General features: G+C 54.4%; 1 protein-coding gene across 1 annotated transcript in view; it reads right to left on the reverse strand.

The window, feature by feature from the left end:
* Positions 1-3,761: 3,761 nt before the first annotated feature.
* LOC144252166 (paired box protein Pax-8-like) overlaps positions 3,762-19,288 on the reverse strand; it is a 69,965-nt gene continuing 54,438 nt past the window's right edge. Inside the window, exons 8-10 of the mRNA XM_077794674.1 lie at positions 12,594-12,695; positions 6,151-6,237; positions 3,762-4,858 (exon numbers count right to left, since the gene is read on the reverse strand). Of these exons, the coding sequence (XP_077650800.1) occupies positions 4,782-4,858; positions 6,151-6,237; positions 12,594-12,695 (266 nt within the window). The 3' untranslated portion in view covers positions 3,762-4,781. The remainder of the gene's footprint in view (positions 4,859-6,150; positions 6,238-12,593; positions 12,696-19,288) is intronic.

Below are 19,288 nucleotides of genomic sequence, written 5' to 3' on the forward strand. Positions count from 1 at the left end.
GGGTGGGAGACGACCACCGGGGGAGGAGGGGAAGTGGGGGCCTGGGGGGGAAGGAGGCGTGAGGAGGGGGCGGTGCTGGCTTCATGCTGTTACTAGTTTGATTTAAGTGGGGGCCTGGGGGGGAAGGAGGCGTGAGGAGGGGGCGGTGCTGGCTTTATGCTGTTACTAGTTTGATTTATCCCTAATGAGTTCTCAGCACATGGCTGCTCCCGGCTCACTCCAGGGGCCAGCGAGGCCTCCCGCGGGCCTCAGCTGCCCGACTCTGCAGCAACAGCTGCCACTCGCTCAGAAAAGAGCCAATTTCCACACTGCACAGTCCGCTTCACTCAGGGGAAATCACATTTCCCTGGGAGAGCTGCAGGCTGCGCTTCGCCCCCAGCCTGGCCCGCTGCCACCCTCCCGCGCTGCACCCTCACCCAGACCTCAGGGCAGCCTCCCGCAGCCTGGGCTGCTCTCTGGTGGGGCAGGGGGCTGTCCAGGGGAAAGGCTGCCCTGAAGGGAGGGGAGACCTGCCCAGCTGCCTCCGCGGCCTCCCCAGGGAGGCCCTGCACCCGGCAGAGCTGGAGTGAACAGCGAGGCACGGGGGCGAGGCTGATGATGCGGTGTGTGCGCACATGCGCGAGGCGGGAACCCTGGACACAGGGGTCTGCTGTCCACAAAGTTCTGACCCTGAAGGGGCAAAGGAAGAGAAGACAGCACGGAAAAGACAGGAGGCCAAAGAAAGGGAAAGGGGAGAGGAAGGTTTCCCGCCATTCCCCGACCTCCACGCTCTTCCCAAACATTTGATTCCTCCTTCAGGCATGGGAGGCCTGGAGTCATAAAGTTCTGTCACACGGGAGGGAAGCAGGAATGGCTTCCAACTCAGCAATAGAGGGATGGGAGAGGAGCTCGGACTGAAGTCGAGAGCCAGAGCAGGCGGTCTGTGGGACAAGGGGTCGTCTCTCTGGAACCCCTTCTCTGATGTCAGAATGCTTTCCAGGGGGCCATCAGCCCCCCACAGGTGGGAGTGCTTTCAGGCCCTAGAGATGGGGGCCTGTTCACATCCAGGTCCCTGAGACCTCAAACAGGATGCAGATCAGGCCCTTGGCAGGGGTTGGGCTATGGTCTTAGCTCCTCTGCTGACTGGCTGACCGGGACAAAGTCACCTCTGTCTCCCGAGAGCAAAAAAAATGAGGCCAGTGATCAGAATCAAAGACACTAGCACATGTGACTGAGCTTCATGTGCAGGAAGAATGGAGGCCTCCAGGGAGGTCTACTGTCACTACTGAGGCTGGGAGAGGGTGGGCCTGCTCAGCAGTAAGGAAGGAGGGACCCAGGAAGGAGCCACAGTGACCAATGCTGCCCCTGCCCCTGACTCACAATGATGCTGAGACACAGACCCACCAATGGTGGACAGGAGGTCCCCATGGCCCTTCCTGCACCCAGCCCCCAAGGACCTGCCTTGAACACCTTAGCAAGGGCCTGGACCTCTGGTCTGGTGTCCTCCCTCAGGGCGTGTGGTCTGTGGCTGTCACTGCTCTTGCCTGGCACAGGGTGGGAACAACCCATGGCAAGGATTTTGGAAGACTGAGGGAAAGTGGGATGGGAAAGCCTTAGGTCTTGCCTGGAGGCTGGCCTTGGAAGTGGGGACTCCCAGAGTGTCCCTTCTGCCCACCCCAAGGGCTTCAGGCAGGGGTCAAAGGGCTACAGCATCTCTGTCCTCCAGCAAGCCTGCCCTTCATATGGACTTTGTGCCAGCTCCTGGGCTCACCTGTCCAGGCTAGGAGGCAGGGAGGCCCAGAGGGGAGGAGAGAGGAATGCCAGACCAGGGGGGGCAGCCTGGGAAAGTGGGCACTGGAAGGGACTGTTCTAGGCGCCTGGGGTTGGGGACAAGATGCCTTGGGAAGGTCTCAGGCCCAAGCTCTTCCCAGCTCTCCTGCCAATGACCTCTCACATGCCCCATGGAAACCAGGGCCCCTGACTATAGTGAACCAGGCTCCTGAATGTGCAGGGTGAGTGTGGCCTTCCAGCCCAGCAGCCTCCTACATCCCCCTGGCCCCCTTCCCAAGTCCTTTCTCATGTGCCACCAGACTTCTCCCCATGCCACTCCCAGTGCCAAGGTACCTCAGGTCGCCTCTCACATGACTATATTTTCTGAAGGGTCCCGTGGTTTGACTGGGGTGGAATATCTGGGTAGACCCTGGCCAGGACCTGTGCCCTTGGGTCACACAGCACAGCCACAAACACCCGCTCTGAGCCAGGCCTCCTGGTGCAACCAGCTCAGATCAGAGAAAGGTCACTGCTGCAGAAGAACTGCTCCAGGCCCTCCGCTCTGGGACCTGAAGAGGGTCTGCAGGGACACACAGTAGGTCTCCAGGGCTGGCACCCAAGGATCGATGGGTAGGCTCCTGGGGACATGACACATCTCAGAGTGACTTGGGTTGGGGGCTGTCTTAGGGCCCTCGGGCACCCAGTGGTTCAGGGTCATGAAGAGCTCAGATATCATGGGCTTCCAGGGCCTCCGGCCACTCTCCGCCTGCTGCTGAGAACCCAGCCTCCTTTCAGATCGCCTCTAAAGACCTGTGGACAGGTGTCCTTCAAGGGAGGGGTCCCCTTCTCATGGCCTATTCTCATGGCATCCCTGGCCTCTACTTGAGGGTCCCCGGGGAGGTGACAGTGCTGCCCCCACCTCTGTCCTCCCTGCTGCGGAACCCCTGGGTGGGGCGAGGAGTCCCCCTCCCATCCTCTCCAGCCCAGCTGCCGTCTGCCCAGGCATCGACATTAACCCAAGCACCCTGGCTGCAGCCTGGCCCCGCGTTCCAGCTGGGTCCCACACTGACAAGAGAGCCATGCAGATCCCAGACAGCCCCCAGAGGGCTTTTAGGACAGCCCTTCCTTGGATCTCCCTCCTTTCTCCCAAGTTTCCCAGAGGGGGTTGTCCTCGGGCCCTGCAGCCTCCCTTACCCACTCCTGACCCCGCTACCCTGACCCTTACCTCTGCCCAGCCAAATCTTTAGACCGGAACCCAAAGAAACCAGACCCTCCATGAGAGTCCTATAACCTCCCTTGGGTGCAAAAGGCTCTGGCTCCCGACAGGGGGCCTGTGGTATTGGGTGAAATGTTGGACACAGGGGAAGAGGGCTTGACTGAATCCACACTTTCCACCTGGGGAACTTCACTCCGCCCCAGGCCTGGGGCCCTCACATGCAGTCCCAGCTGCGTGTGCATGACGCCCTGGCCTGGCACAGGGAGCCCAGTCTTCCCCTCCTCCCCCAGCACCACAGAGCCCATGAGAGCTGGTCATGGCTCCCACTCTGTAGCTGTCCCCAGGTCCTTCCTCATTTGCCCCACAGACCCTCAGGCTTCCTCTGGATACCAACAGCAAAGGTCTGTGGGAAGCGCAGGACGGCCCTGCCCCACACAGGAGCTTGTTTTGGCCTCGTATTTACTCGGAGTGGAAGAACTCAAAGCTTGGGAAAACCGATTTCCCCAGCCGTGGACATCTAGCAGAACAGTGAATCGTCATATTTTAGCTCGAGGGTAAAAGTGTTTTTATAAGGTCAAATATAATATCGATCTTCACCGTAAGTAATTTTCTGTGAATTTTCCTATCTTCCTAAATAAATTCTGTCTTCTAGGAGGAAAAAAAAAAAGAGCACAGGGAGATGCTAAGTCAGGGCCATGGGGCATCTGATGGCCCCTTCCAACCCCCGCCCCAGAGCACGTGCTGAGGTTCTTGGAGGAAGCACAACCCCACCCCGGAGCCAACCCCAAAGCCTGAGACGAAGAGTAATGGTTTATTGAGTCATGTGGCAATGGTGGGTTTCTTTAAAAAAGAAAGAAGCATCAAGGAGAGAAGCCCAAGGTGCCGGGAGACAATTCAGAGGCCAAGTCTGGGGTGGAAAGAGGGAAGCAGGACCCACCAGAGCTTCATATACAGTATTTACAGTTGGGCCTCGGGGGCTGCCTCGGGTGTCTTCTGGCTGCGGTAGGAAGGCTGCGGTAGCTCAGGTGACTTGGCAAGAGCAGTTGGAAGGGGAAGTGTCCTCCGGTTGGCTTTTCTCACCATTCAGCCTTGTTCTGCCCTGGGCAGGGCCGCACCTTCCCTCCCAGGGCCTAGGCCCTGGGGAATGCCTGTCTTCAGCTGCTTCTGGATGGCTGATGGTGGCTGCCAAAGAGAGGAGCCACTGGAGGAGAGGCTGGAACTTGCATAGCAGCAGGTGGAGTGGGGGTCAGCTGGCCACGCAGTGGGGTGACAGACTAGCAGCCCTCAGCCCGTGCCCGGGAGACAGAGCAGGAAGAGCCAGCAGTGGTGGAGGCTGAGGGGGGGGTCAGGGTGGCTGTCTGGGAGAGCCTTGGCACTGGGCTGTGACCTGTGGGCAGAAGGACTTGCCTATACTCCACCTCTGCTGAGCTGTGTTGACCAGCCATGCGAGTGCCCTGTGCCTGCGGGCAGGCAGGCCCCCCTGTGCCCCCTCCAGGTCCTGGGGCACTTCCTTCTCTCCTTTGGTGGCTGGCAGCCAGGGAACATTTCTTCTCCAATTCCGTCTTTTGGAATGGGATGGTCCTCTTTCCCTTGAACTCCTGCCCCCATTAAGGAGTCCTGGAGGACAGTTTGGCCTTCTCTAAGGTCATCCCGTCTTTCATGGTTGATTACATTAACCACACGGGGAGTGAGCCACGAAGCTGGACTTGTGGTTATTTTTCATGTAATAAATAAAGATTCCTTTGTATGACTCTCTGAGGCCTGTCCAAGGCCGAGTCCTCCTGCTGCCTGGTCGCTCCCACTGTCCCCATGGCAATTACAGATGGTCAAAGGCTGTGGCAGAGGTGGGCGGCATGCTCGGCCTCGAGGTGGAACTGTAATAATAGGGGGAACCTGGACCATCGAAATAAACAACAACACTGCTGGTCAGAGGGGAGTTGGCTGCTCGGCCTCCCGGCCTCTGCTGACCTTTAAGACAGCAGCAGTTAATCATTCACCCCGACCTACCTGATCATCAAAGATTAACTCCTCTCCAGCCCTGTCTCCTCCTTCTCCAACCTCACCTCGGAGTTGCCGGCCAGAATGAGAGCCTGTCTTGCCCCCTCCCTTCTCTTGACCTTCAACACCTGGGGGCAGGGAGAGGGCAGGAGAGAGCCGTGACCCATGGGAGCACAAGAACCAAGCACCAGACTTGCCCGACAACAGCAGGTCACAGAATCTGATGCCCAGACTGAGATTCCCACCGGGCCAAGGAGGCCTGGGTTCCAGGCCTGCAGCAGGCTCCAAGCCCCTGCTGGACAGCAGCTTGGGGAGGCTCAGCAGGAGGTTGTCCTGACCCCTGACCCCCTGCATGTCTCCTTGCCCTTGTCCTTCCTGGCTGAGGTGAACCAAGAGGTGGCTTGGAATTGTAGACATCTGCAGAGCCTAGGGCAGAATGCTCAGAGGTTACAGCAGCAGAGGTTCCCAGGAGGTCTGCCAGGGCTCCTCTCCAGTTCAGGTCTGTTCTGATACCCTCAAGGCCACCACTCAGGGAAGCCCTAGTGGGAGCCCTCCAGTTCCCCACTGTGGGCTTGCTTTCTCCCTAGCCCAGGTCCCATGGCTAGACAAGGGTGGACAGTGGCCCTGAAGCCTGCTGAAGCCATTATCTCTCTCTGGACCTCAATTCTGCATGCTGTCCAGTTCTCAAACCAAATAGGCCAAACCTGGAGGAACAAGGCTCCCTGCTAAGGGCTTTGGTACAGAGTTAGGATTATCTGGGACCCACTTAGGTGGATGATGAGGGTCAGGACAGTGTTCTGAAATCAGCTCTCAGGAAGAAGCACAGCAGCGTGGCCTGCAGTGGCCGGATCAGCGTGGCCAAGGGGACAAGATGGTGACCCTGCAGCAGCAGGCCTCTCTTAGACTCTCCTGAATCCGTCCTTCTCCTCCCCTCAAGTCCTCGGCTCTGAATCTTATGCAAAACCATGATTTAGGGCCTTAGGGAGTAGGAGGGAGATCAAAGTCAAGAATTACCTGGCTTCTGCCTTTTCCCGGCAAAGACTGCCCTCCTGCTATGTCCTGTTCCAGGGGGCACAGGTCTCCAGGCCTTGTCTAACCTGAGGCTGCCCAGTGCTCAGTCTCCTTGGGCCTGGCCTGGTCCCTCCCACCCGCCCTGCCCAGCAGGGGGCCTGCCAGGCTGGACTTACTCAACAAGCTGGAGTTGGGGAAGCACCAGGCCTCACTGTAGGAGGAGTAGGGGGTGTGGCCATAGGTGTTGCCAGAGTATTCACTTCCTGTGGAGGCACAGGTGAGAGGTCCGTGAGGAGGATGGTGGCTCCAAGGTGGAGCTGGGGCTGGGGGAGAGGAGCCTGTGGGGCTGGCAGTGGGTGAGTGGCAGGGGTAGGGGCAGGGCCAAGAGGCCTCTCCAGCGTCCCACCGGGAACTGCACAGTCTGGGGTCATTTGGGGCTGTGCCCTGTTCTCCAGGCACCAGAGGGGCTGCCCTAACACACGGAAACACCCTAGCCCTTGAAGGAGCCCCAGGAGACAGACACTATCACTAACCCTATTTTACAGACAAAGAAACGAGGCTGTGGACCCACAGAAGCTCACGCAGCTGCAGGGCCTAGTGGAGGGTGAACACTGTACTGGGCTCGAGGGCCCAGCTTCTACCCCTGCTTCTACTGCTGCCTGGACCTTCTGTACAGGGGCTCTAGAGGGTCCATGGCAGGGGGCCGGAAGAGGAGCCAGCCGTGAAGATCTGAGAACTGGCTATCCTCCCAGGTGGAGGTCTGGGGAGGGTGTATCCCTCTGTAGCACCCAGGGCTGAAGGCGAAGGCCGGAGAAGAGGGAGGAGCCTGGAGGGCATCCAGTTCTTGGGGACGCTGTGTTCTGGAACTTACTCTGAGAATTTGTCACCATTGTAAGCAAACCCAGGGCATGAATTTATTTACACAGAGTAGACCAGATCACCTCCTTCCGTGAGTAGATCATGGCTTCCCCACAGGACTTATTTCCCAGAGGAATTACTTAAGAAATCTCTGACATAGCAGCAACAATTCTGCTTTCACAATCATCCCATGGGGCACTCGGCCACACAGCCAATTTAAAGACCAGGACACTGAAGCGCAGCCGGATTAAGTCATTTGCCTCAAATTACACTGCTGATAAATGGCAAGGCAGGACTTGACCTTAGAACTCTTGACCCTAAATTCCAGAAAGTTTCTTTATCACTTATGAGACAATGTCATTTACAAAGACAGGTTCCCGCCAACCCTGAGATCCAGTGAATGACCCACAGCCTTTTGGAAACTCATCTGCGATTATGAGCTAAGTGCTTTCTGTGGTTCCGCATCTTCTTCCCAGGCTGTTTGAAGTCAAATCCCTGTCTCTTACTTCCTGGCTCTATAAACTTGGAGAAGTCACTTGGCCTCTCTGAGCCTCGTTTCCCTCATTTGTCCAATGGAGCAAATTATTGCCCCCCTACTCATGGGGCTAAACATGGTAATACGTAATATATAATTGTGCTTGGAATATAAGAAGCACTCAATAATTGTTAGCTTTTTAATTAGCCTCCCATGAAACAGGTGCTAAATAAAGTTCCACTCAAATCTGTCATACAACCAACCTTAGAGCTAGGTTGGGGCCAGTGGGGGCTGCTTCCTTGCAGAGAAGTAGGCATAGTGCAGGAGGAGCGGAGGTGGTCACCCGCCCTTGAACTACCCTGTTGACTGCCCCTCTCTGCCATCTCCCTGGCCTCACAGCATGGCCCCACCCTGGCTTTCACCCCACCCTTCTCAAAGCTGAGCGCTGCAGGCTCCAAAGGACGTGGAAGAGACGGAAGCCTTATGTTTGCCCCTCACAGTGCCACTCATTCATGCATCCGCTCACCTGCACAGGGACTCAGTTACTGAACACACTGGGCACCTGGGCCTCAGCCCCAGGGCAGCCCAGGTGGAGGTGGGGGCTCGGGGAGGAACACTTCTGGGTGTGTCCTATTCCCACCACCAGATCTGTCCACCTGCTGGACCAGGGAAGACCGAATGTCCTGTCCTCCTCCCTCGGCATGTGCAGTCCTCCTGCACAGTCCCCTTCTTTCTACTTTAGTGGTCTATTCCTTTCCCATTCATCACGCCCTGTAGCCTATGATCATGGCTCTGCTATTTTCTACCTGCAAAAAATTTGCCAGGGTGGCAGCATGCACCTATAACCCCAGTGATTTGGGAGGCTGAGGCAGGAGGATCAAAAGTTCTAGCCTATCCTTAGCAACTTAGCAAGGCCCTAAGCAACTTAGCAAGTCTCTGTCTCAAATAAAAAGGACTGGGGATGTGGCTCAGTGGTAAAAAGCCCCTGGGCTAAATCCCCAGTACCAAAAACAAACAAACAAACAAACAAAAAACCCAACTTCTTCCTACCCCAGAGCCCTTTCTAGCCATCTGCCCCTTTCTCTGCCCCATGGCCTCTGCTTATGCCCTTCTAATCATGCCGATGTGGAGGCCTGCAAGTCCCACAGCCAATGGCTACTTCTGTCTCCAGGCACCTGCCCCTCCAGCTCACCACTCCCTCTGTGCCTTTGGGTTCCATGCGGCCCAAGTCCTGGTCTGCTTCTGGCTTGTCTCTGCTCCCCACTCTCTTTGCTGGCTCTTTCTCTGTTAGAACTCTACAGTATTTTGGAGAAACCTTCTGTGAATTTCCATTCCTATTCTTTCAAGAGAATTCATCTAATTCCTTGGTTCGAAACAAGAGGGTTGTACAGACTGATATTCAGAGGGTACTGAGGATCCTTTTCTGACCTCAGACGTGTGTCATGTGCCTGATGGCATGTTAAACTGGGCATTTCACACGGTGTCTCAATCCTAATATGGCCTCACAGGACTCTGGAGTCCCACCTTTCACCCACTTCCTATCTTCCTCCCCTCGTTGCCCACATATATGCTTCCCACCATCACCAATGGGGCTTGTCATGGCCAAACTCGGAGGGACCCCCGATTCCTGTCTTCTGATCCCTGTATCATGCCTATGGCCAGTTCCCCAGCAGCTTGGGTCGGCTCTACCACCAAAACATACCACCGGCATCTCCTTTCTCCTCCTTTGCTATCCAAGCCACCGGCATCTCTTGCGAGCACTACTGCAACTCCACCCTGACTGGCCTCTGAGCGTCCTCTCTTCCTGTCTACAGTCTGTTTTCCCAGAAGGCTTGAGTTGTCCTTTAAAACCTGATCTTGCTGCTGTGACTCCTTGTCCTGGAGTGCGCCCAGCTGCTCAGCATCTGGGTGGCCTTCCCTCTGTGGCTGTCAGGCTAAACCAGTTCCTTCCTACCGTACGGCCTCTGCACAGGATGTTCTTTTGGGGCCAGGGATGGTCAGCCCCAGTTTATCACTTGGCTGACCACTTTGAACACCTTCTCAGAGAGGCCTTCCCTGATCACCCATCTAAAGCAGTGATCTCCTCTCCCTGTGGCTCTGTTACATCATCCCGTGTTCTGGTTTCCCCACACTTAAAACCATCTGGAATTATGCTCGTTCATTCATTGACTTTTTCATCACTCATTTCTCTCCATTATTAGGTCGTGAGCTCCATGAATAGAGGAACACGTCCTGTGGGCTCCTGCATCCCCAGCATCCCCTCCAAGAGAATCTCCATGATATCTGTTAAGTGGAAAAGTGGTGAACAGATGGAGAGACCCAGGGACGGATGGTGTGCGCATGATGAGAACACCCAAGATGAGGAGATGACAGGTGGGAAGGCGGAGGCAGGGAGAATGGATGCGTGGACAGATGAAGGTAAAGACGGTGTGGAAAAGGACAGATGGATGGACAACAACATGGATGGGAGGACAGGTGTGAGGGACAGATGGAAAGATGGCTAGATGAAAGAATGGCTATGTGGAAAAATGGACAGATAGACTGGTGGAAGAATAGATGGACGGATGGAAAGGTGGACAGTTGAACAGATGGAGGGATGGATAGGTAGATGAATGAGTGGACAGATGGAAAAATGGATGGAAAGATAAATGGGTGGATAAAAGGCTGAATACAAGAGAACATAGACAGATGGATAGATGGAAGATGGGGGATGGATAAATAGATGAAAAGACATGTGGATGGAAATTAGGATAAAAAGTGGAAGGATGGATAGCTGGATGGGGAGATGGAGAAATAGAGGGATTAAAGAAAGGGTGGATGGACAGATAGAAAAACATATGGATCAAGAGAGGGCTTAAAAATGCAAGGTTGCCTGGACAGACAGGTAGGCAGGATGAAAGGAAGGAAGGTGGGTGAATGGATGGATGGAAAGATGGCTAGTTTGCTGGATGGACCATCTATCTGGAGGTGTTGGTTCTGCTCTAGAACTGATGTGAGGGTCCTTGAGTTAGTGGGGCTGGAACCAAAAAATAAAAATAAATGAGAGAGGAGAGGACAGGAAAAGACAGAGATACACAGAGAGGGAGAGACAGAAAAGACATAATGGAAAGTGAATGGACCAAGGAATCTGCATCCTGACCCTTCTCCTGTGCTACTTCCTAGAGCTTACGTTTGTTTCCGGGGTGGCTGGAGGCAGCGTGTCGAAGCGGAAGGAGCCCTAGATTTGGAATCAGAAGATTTGTGAGCAGCTCAGCTGCTGAGTATTGTGAAGACCCAGAGCACACTGTTTGCTTTTCTAAGTCTTCTTGTCTATAAAACAGAGGTAATGTCAGCCTCCCAGTCTATGGTGAAGACTCCATGGGAAACAAAGTCCTACGTATGAATGTCTGGGCACACACAAGTGCACAGTCAATGACCACTTCCTCCTCTCCACAGGGATTAAGAATGTCATTGACATGCCTTACTTCATGTGCTTATTATGACCTTACATTCATGCAGAAGGTGCCTGATGAGTTTATTGACATTAATTGAAGGAATCCCCATTCAATTGTGACTGGGAGATCACAAGAGCAGTGGTAAGAGAGATGGATGCATATTTTTTCCTACAAAAATAAAATTCTTTTAAGAGTTAATCCACACAAGGGCATATCTAGGAGCCAGCTGATTTACTTAAATAGTGTCACATTTTCTTAAAATTAATTTGCATGCCGCACATACTGGGAGGCCATTCATGTGCAAGACAAGGTCCCTTCCTCTCGAAATCCACTTGTAGTCAGGGTGGTCATGTGTGTGTGTGTGTGTGTGTGTGTGTGTGTGTGTGTGTGTTTCTCCACATTCTGGCTCTGGATTAGGCCTTACTGGAAATGACCTGGATCTTTTGATGAGAGGCTCAAGCCTTCCAGCTACCTCCCGGGTCAGACTCTGGGCCCCAGGAACCCCTTGCCCTGGGCCTGCCCTCAAGGAATGATTCATAATTAAGAGGAAAACCTCGTTCTTTGGTGTCTTCCTCCTCCTCAGAGCAGGCGGCAGGGGAAGGTGGAGGGGTGGCAGGGGGATGGGGGAGCAGACTGGAGCCTGGGATTTTGATTTAGAGGCCCCATTATCCACACTCTTAAAAAAATAACCAAATCTTTTCCTTTTTTATCTTGACCAATCTCATTTCACGCTCCAGAAGAGGAAGGGAGGGAGGGAGGGAGTCCAGGGCCAGGAGGGAGAGAGGAGTCAGTATTCTGTATTTTCAACGCTGCATTAAGCACATCGCCACGGTAACCAGGCGGCAACAAGTGCCAGCTCAGCAGGTTCCCAGGGAGCACTGGGTCTACTTCCCTCCTCCTTCTCCTGCCCCTCCTCTGCCCAGGAGAGCCCAGCCCACCTGCCTTGCACAGGGTGCCCAGAGCAGGTGGTCAGCAGAGGGAAGTGGATGTGCCAAGTCTCTGGGTGCAGAGCCAGGGAAGCAGACCCAGGGCTGGCATGGGGTTCACACATGCCTGAGTTCAGAGTCCCCTCCATGAGCTAAAGTCCCCCGGACCTCTCTGGGCAGTGGAAGTATCTCCGTTCTAGCCCATCCACCCCAGGGTCTGCCTCATAGGCTCCTAGATGACAGAGACTTTCTCAAAGAAATCCCCATTGTCCTCATTTGTTCAGACCTTGACACTACAAGTCACCACTGGATGACAACTGGCAGATAAAGAACCCCAAGTGCCTGGCACGCAGATTCCAAGCCAGTTCAACCAAGGATGGAAACCCCTAGCTCATCTCAGGCTCCTTAGACCTAGAACCTGGGAACCAGGATCCTGCTCATGCAGAATGAGTGAGTGGGAGACGAGAAGGCTGTATTTCAATCCCATCACCATCACCATCATCAATGTTAGGATCTCATGAAGGGATGAGATTGCAATTCATCAAATTAAATCACTCCGTGACAAGGGTGCTCCGAGGTCGGGCTCAGTTTTGGCTTAGGGCCTTTGGTCCCCGAAGCACACTCCATTATTATCCATCGAAGTGATGGAAGAGGTCAGGGAGCTTGGACTTGAACATGGGTCTGTCTGAGCCCCGCCCTTTCCATCATGGTGGGGACATGGGCTATTTGGGAAGGAGGTGGCCAAGCTGGGGGCTAGAGAAGGAGCCAGGAGGGCACAGGGGCATCTTCTCCAGGTGTGCACAAGGTGCCCCTTGGGTCCATCACCCTTCAGTGCCCTTTGGCAAGCCTATGTATGGGATTCGGTCTGTCTCCTGCCCCTCCTTTGCAATGTCCCTGCACCTCCCCCATGTGGCCCCTCCCCTTACCTTCCACCATGCCTGCAATGGCAAAAGAGGCATAGCTGCCCTGTCCACTGGTGGGGATGTGGGGCGGGTATCCGGGCAGCGTGGGCCCCACCATCTCTCTCCCTGGAAAAACACAACAGAGTCATCAGTCGGTCAGTGGGGCTCCTGGGCTCGACGTCTGCTCTCCTTGAGTTCAGCAAGGCCCTGATGCCATTCCTGCCTTTGCCCTCCTCCTCTGAGCCCAAGCCCTTGCCTCTGTCAGGACAGAGGCTCTCCAGGCAGCAAGGACTTGAACAGCACTGTTCTGTTCCCTGTTCTCCAATGGCTTCATCGCCATGAGTGTTATTCATATCATGATCCTGGAGGCCAGGGGATAGTCTGCGAGTCTTCCTGATCCCTGTGCCCAGCACAGCCGTCGGCACACCCCGCCTAAGTGTGTGCACAGAGACCAGAGTCTCAGCATCTTCTCCAGCTTCCGCTCGGAGGGTTAAGAGCAGACATTACCCATCGACCACCACCCTTTCCACTGAACCAGAGAGTGGGGTTCTTCTCCTTGACTTGGCCTTCCAGGGGAATATAATCTATCAGAGATGCAAGGGACACAAAACCCACTGCCTAACCCTAACCTAAGAGGAGACATGGCTGAGGGATGATTAGCTTTTACAGGTGACCACCAGCTGCACATCGGTCACCTGCATTTCTGAAAAAAATGAAAACTTTCTCAGCGACACGGATGTTACTGGGACATCTGTGTTATCTGTTACACAGAGAACTTGTGGGACATAACCATGCTGTGGTGACACCAGGGGAACTCTGTGAAGACCCTTCTCCCTGGCTCTGTGTCTCCTCTGAATCAGGAAGTGAAAGCTTTCCATTTAGGAGACGCAGATGACCTGGTGATGTTCTCCCCACCGACCCCCTGCCTGACAGCCAGGGTCCCTCACCTGTTCCCCTCTGCTACCACCCCTAGGTGCTGCACTCCAGGTCAGCATCTGGCTCACCCCCAGGTTCTGTGACAGAGATGGCATAGCCCGGTTTGCCCAGGGGGAACCAGGTGCTGACCGTATCCAAGCACATTTATTACTAATGTCCATTTCACTTTCAAACTGCTGCTGTTGCGTGATGAATTATTTGGCCCTCCGTGGTCTCTGTGGTGTCTACAGGGTCCCAGTCTCAGCAATATGGTTTTTTAGGCTTGTTAATTATTCACTGTGAGTTTGTCCTGTGCACTGGAGACATTTAGCAGCACCCTGGCTTCTGTCTACTAGAGTCCAGTAGCAGTTCCCACCTGTGTGACAACCCAGTGTCTCCTGACACTGCTGTGTGTCACTAGTGGGGAGGAAACGGGGCAAAGACACTCCGGGTTGAGACCTCTGTGTTAGGTTATGACCCAGATGCCTTCTGCCTCCCTCATGGAGGCCAAGTTTTCCTCCCAGGCTCCATGGGCTCCCTGTGAGCCCTGCCCACCACCTTCCCAGGGCCACCTCCTCAGGGCCACTGCTTGCCCAGGTTTCCTCCCCTGGGTGCCCTGAGGCCTTCACACAGCAGCCCCTTTGACAGGTGCCTGGTAATGAGGGATGGGAGGTCTGTCCATGGAGCCCAGTAAATTCTCAACTCCTCAGTGACCTCATCTCCCTGACTTCTCACTCCGGAGATTCCCCAAGGACATCTCAACATTCCAACAATACTGAGTAAGTGCTGTGTGCCAGGAAACCTCTAAGCACCTGGGGACACAGCAGACAGCAAGAGTGACCATGTATCAAGGACAGGCAGTAAGTCAAGATGGGGCAGAGGCTGGCATGGGCATTTGGAGCCAGGCCCAAGGTGCCAACGGACAAGACCCTGTGCCCTCAGCCTGGGGATCAGAGGACTGGGGGGGTCCTCATCTCACTTCTGTATCCAATCTTCTGAGTGCCCTTGCCAGGCATGTATGTGCCCTAATCCTATTGATCTACTCGTAAAATGGGATCGAATAAACCTCACGTGCCTTATTACCATTCCCCTGAAGTTGTCAACATACGCCATACCCAGGTTTTCATGCTACAGATGGACTCGGATCAGTGCAGGGAGCACACCTTAGAAATGGCCACGTCAGTAGACCTTGCAGAATAAACCCTCTTTGCAATGAGCTGTCAGCTATTTGAAGCTATGGGAGGGTCCTACCTGAACGCCACCCCTCACCTGTTGACTTTCACTGCAGGGTCTGGCCATGTCTGATGCTGGACCAAACAGGGTGGGACCCATTGGGATCCTTGAGGTGGGCTCTATTCACCTTGACCTAGGGTCATCAGGGGAACATGGGAGGGTTGGAGCAGAGTAAGGAGAAGGGAACGGTGGCATATTTAGAAGGAGAAGAGAAACGGGCAGAAGCATACCATGGGGACACCTGAGCTTCCTGGGAAGGACAGTGCCATCTGACCGACCCTCAGACTCAGCCCCGTGGGCCCAGGGAGTAGAGGCCAGCCAGGCACTGGGGACCACGAAGGGAGAGTGGGAAGGTGGAGGGGTGGTGGCATGGGGGAGAGGTGGAAGAGGGTGGTGGTGGCCGACCAGGCCTGACACTTTCTTCCCTCCTCCTTCCCCACAGAGGGGGATGGGGAGTCCTCTAGATCCAGACTGTGGATGGAGGAAAAATCCCTCCAAACCACGTCTTCCTGCCTGTCACATGGGGCTAACTTGGGAGAGCTGATGACTGGGTTCATCTTCTCCTGGATTGGCGGGCAGGGGCGTCCCAGCACAGTGAGCTAAGAAGGACACGGAGGCAGCCTGTGTCTGCCATGACTGGGGACAGGGTGGTGGGGACCAGTCTGGGCTCACAGGACACCTCTCTGCTAGTGCTCTTCTGTCCCTGGCGGCCTCAGGTCCCTGCTCCCCCCTTCCAGACCTCATCCTGGGACTTTCCCTCCGCTGACCCTGGGCTCTGGAGCTGTGCAGTGCAGTGGGCAGACTCCGGGGCACACATTCCATTAGGCCACAAGTACCCCTCCCCCAGCACGAGTCCCCACACTGCCCCTGCAAATGGAATTCCTTGACCTCCATCCCCTATGTTCTGATATTTTAATGTTCCTCTCCCTGGAGTCACCTCATTTCCTTTCTGGATCACCTGCCAGAGCAGAACTGGACACATTCCTCCCATGATACCTGGCCCTCCTGGAAAACGCTCTCCTGTGGCCCTCACCCAGTTGTGCAGCCCTAGCCTATCCCAGCAACCCAGAACCCTCTTGGCCCCAACTCCTTAAAAAAATTGGGGATGTGCACGCTGGGAGTGAGCTCATGGTAGAGCACATGCCTAGCATGTGTAAGGGCCTGGGTTCCATCCCTAGCACTGGAAAATAATAATATTTCTCCCAGAAAGCCAACAACCTTGCTTCCTTCTTAGAAACCAAACAGCAGATGCCATGAGCTTAAAATATGTTCCAGAAGAGCCTAACTCTCACTCTCTCACTCTCTCTCTCTCTCTCTTTTAAGACTCTTCATCCTTAATTTGTGTAATTCCATTTCCTCTGCATACAACATATTTCCAATGTGGCCTTATTTTTAAGAAGTTGACCTAGGCCCAGGCCCAAGTTGACTGGCTGGGAGGTGGGATTCTCTAAGACATCTCTAGCACCCCAGGATCATTGGTAAGTATTCTAGAGAGTGGCAGAGCTGGGCGGGAAGACCTTAGCTGGAGGAATGCAGAGGGTAGAGGTGACTTCAGACTATTTCATTTGCCCCCTTTGATGTCTGCCCTCTGTGTGACCCCTTTTCAATTCCTTATCTTGTTCTGATAGCATGGAGAATTATGGAAACCCAGAAATCTCTTTGGCAGGACTAAATATAATTTTGCACAAAAGGACGGAGGAGGGTAATGAGCTCTTTGATGATAAAACCTAACTTCAAGCTTTCTGATCAGCTGAGCTGCAGTCAGCCTTGGAGCAGCAGGGCAAGATTGGCCTTGATGTTACTGGCAGGGCCGGGCTGCGGGATCTGCACTGGGATGTGGACCAGGCTGTCCAAAGAGGACTGGCAGGCATCTCAGGGGCAGTCTATTCCCTAATGCTTCCTCCTTCTTAAAGCTGAGACTCAGAAGGGAAGTCACCCTGGACATCACACTAACAGAGCTACCAGCTTTGGAATGCTGCTCAGTGGAAGCAGGTAAAGGGGTTGCAGGAAATGGCAGGAGGCCCTCGGGACACACAGTAGAGGGGAGCCAGGAAGGTCCATGCAGGTCACAGCTGAGCTGATTATGGAATGGAAACTTCCAGACGGTCTCTCCTCTCCCTGTCTGCAGAATTTCCTAGGAGAGCTCGGTCTCTGCTTCCTTTCCTTTCTTTCAAATTTCACCTCTTCTAGGTCTGCAGCCCCCCAGACCCTTGAGCTCATGCCCCTCTGGTCCTCCTCTGTCCTATCCTGTCCTCTGAGACCTCCCACCAGGGCTCAGCCTTGTTAAGAATATAGGTCCAACCTTGACCATAGGCCTCAGCTAGACAGTGTGAAGAGCTCCAGGCCAATACCCCGAGGTCAGCATGGTTGCCAGCCATTGCCTGCTTGCCCTTCAACTGCAGGACTGGCTTGGCTCCTTGAACAGCAGCCCTGACTTGCTTCCTGCTCCCAGCCACCTGCCTGGACCCAGTCCCTCCAAGCCTGGACATCCCTTTCCCTTCTTGGGGCCCTTGCCTCTGTGCTGAATCTCCAGCTCTGGGGCCAGCCACTGGTCTCCATGAGTGCTCACACCTGAAGTGCAACAGCATCTGGGCCTGGCTTTGAGGTCACCTGCCAGGACATGACAGTGCTGTATATCTGGCTGCCTGCTGCCTCAGGGACCACCTGCTGTCTATTGCCAGCTGCTTGGTCCTGTGGGTTGGATCAGCTCCCTGTCCCACAGCTGGCTTGAGTGGGCTTGTCCACTAAATGAAAAGCCAAAGAGCCAATAAAATGTTGGTTGACTGCACTTGCAGCCTTCCTTAAAAGGGTCCTGGGGAGGCCGGGCATGGTGGTGCACACCTGTAATCCCGGGGAGGCTGAGGCAGGAGGATAGCGAGTTTAAAACCAGCCTCAGCAAAAGTGAGGTGTAAGCAACTCAGTGAGACCCTGTCTCTAAATAAAATATAAATAGGGCTGGGGACATGGCTCAGTGGTCAAGGGCCCCTGAGTTCAATCTCAGGTACCAAAATAATAATAATAATAATAATAATTTTTAAAAGGGAGGTCTTGGGGAGGGGAGAGAGTGTGGAGGGGGCCTCAGGATCAGGGAGTTGGCCCTGGGCTGTTGTGTGGGCTCTGATGTACCAGCATCCAGCCTCCATCTGCCCTTCCCTCTTTCTCACTGGCCCTTCCATGCCTTTCTGCAGCTCACACAGAAAAGAACTGTTCCCCATCGTCTCTCCCAGTCCCACCTACTTCTCCACTGACCTACCTCCTGCCATTCCACAGGCACCTGAGTTTGCCCAGGGACTGGCCCGTCCACCCCACAGCACATTCGAGCCTCCTCCACTCCTCCTTTCCTTCCACTGTCTGTCTGACACCATTTCACTCAGACCACAGCTTTTCTTCTTTAGTCTTCTGGTCAAGACGAATGACCCATCTCTGCTGAATTCATCCTCTTGACATTGCAAACTCTGGAGTCAACATTTTTTCCTTCACATCAGCCCTTAAACATTGCCTCTCTGCCCACTCTCTGAATGTCCATCTCCACCAACAGGACCTCCTGGCTTACAGGTGGGGATGCACCGGGAAGGGAAAAAATTCTAGGTGCTAGGGAGTAAACACAGGGTGGGTTACGAGAAAGGATCTGTGCACTTGACTCAGAGATCTCCCTGGGCTGGTAGAGGTGCTGGCCCTCTGGGACAGTGGCTTCACATCCAAAGGCTCTCTGGGGGCAAAGCCTACTCAAACAGCACAGCCCTTCACCGAGCTAGCTGGGATACCTGGTGCCCATAAAGAACTTCATTTCAAGACAACCTGTGAGGTCCAGCATGTGTGAAAGCAGATGGCCGGTCTGACTCTGGGTTGTCTCTGTACCAGGTGTCCTTGCCCTCTTGCCCTGGTCTCTGCTCTAGCCTCTCAGGGTAGTCAGGATGGGAGCAAGGGCAAGGAGGCATTCTCTCTGTCCCTAAATGCCTGCACACCTTGGAGACAGCTCCAACACAAGGGAGATGGGTCTCTGCTGAGCTAATAGTTGCCTGGTTGGCCTCCTGCCTGGCTGGTCCACATCTGAAGTAGTTCGTTTCTGTGGATGCCCTTCAGACTTCACTGGGAGTCTCTGTCTCTGCCCAAGACAAACCTGGACTTTTACACACAGCACAGGCCCTGGTTGGCTGGGTGGATGCCCTTCTGTCAAGGAGACAGAGAACCTGAGGACTGGCCCTGGGATGCAGGTCCAGCCTCGGATGCAGGATACATGCTCCCACCTGTGGATGCGCAACCTTCTCCTTTTCCGTGCAGGGCAAGGTTTTCTCCAGGTGGCTTGAACCTGCTTCTAGCTCTCAGTGTTTTAAAGCAGATGAGGTTCCTGACAGGAGGCCCTTCAGGGCACCCCCTTACTCGGTTGAAAGATGCAGGAGCATTCTCTGCTGGCCCTGCCTTGTGCAAATGGGGAGAGCTACATCACAGAGGCCCAGATGGAACTGGCCCCCCATTCCTTTTGAGGACTTTGATCCAGAAAGGATCAAAGGTCACTGTCTTTGCTCTATGCGGTTTTCTTCTTCCCCCCCTTTTTTTAACTTTAAGACCAA

This window comes from Urocitellus parryii, unplaced genomic scaffold, assembly GCF_045843805.1.
Source record: "Urocitellus parryii isolate mUroPar1 unplaced genomic scaffold, mUroPar1.hap1 Scaffold_37, whole genome shotgun sequence".
In the NCBI taxonomy this organism is placed as follows: domain Eukaryota; kingdom Metazoa; phylum Chordata; class Mammalia; order Rodentia; family Sciuridae; genus Urocitellus; species Urocitellus parryii.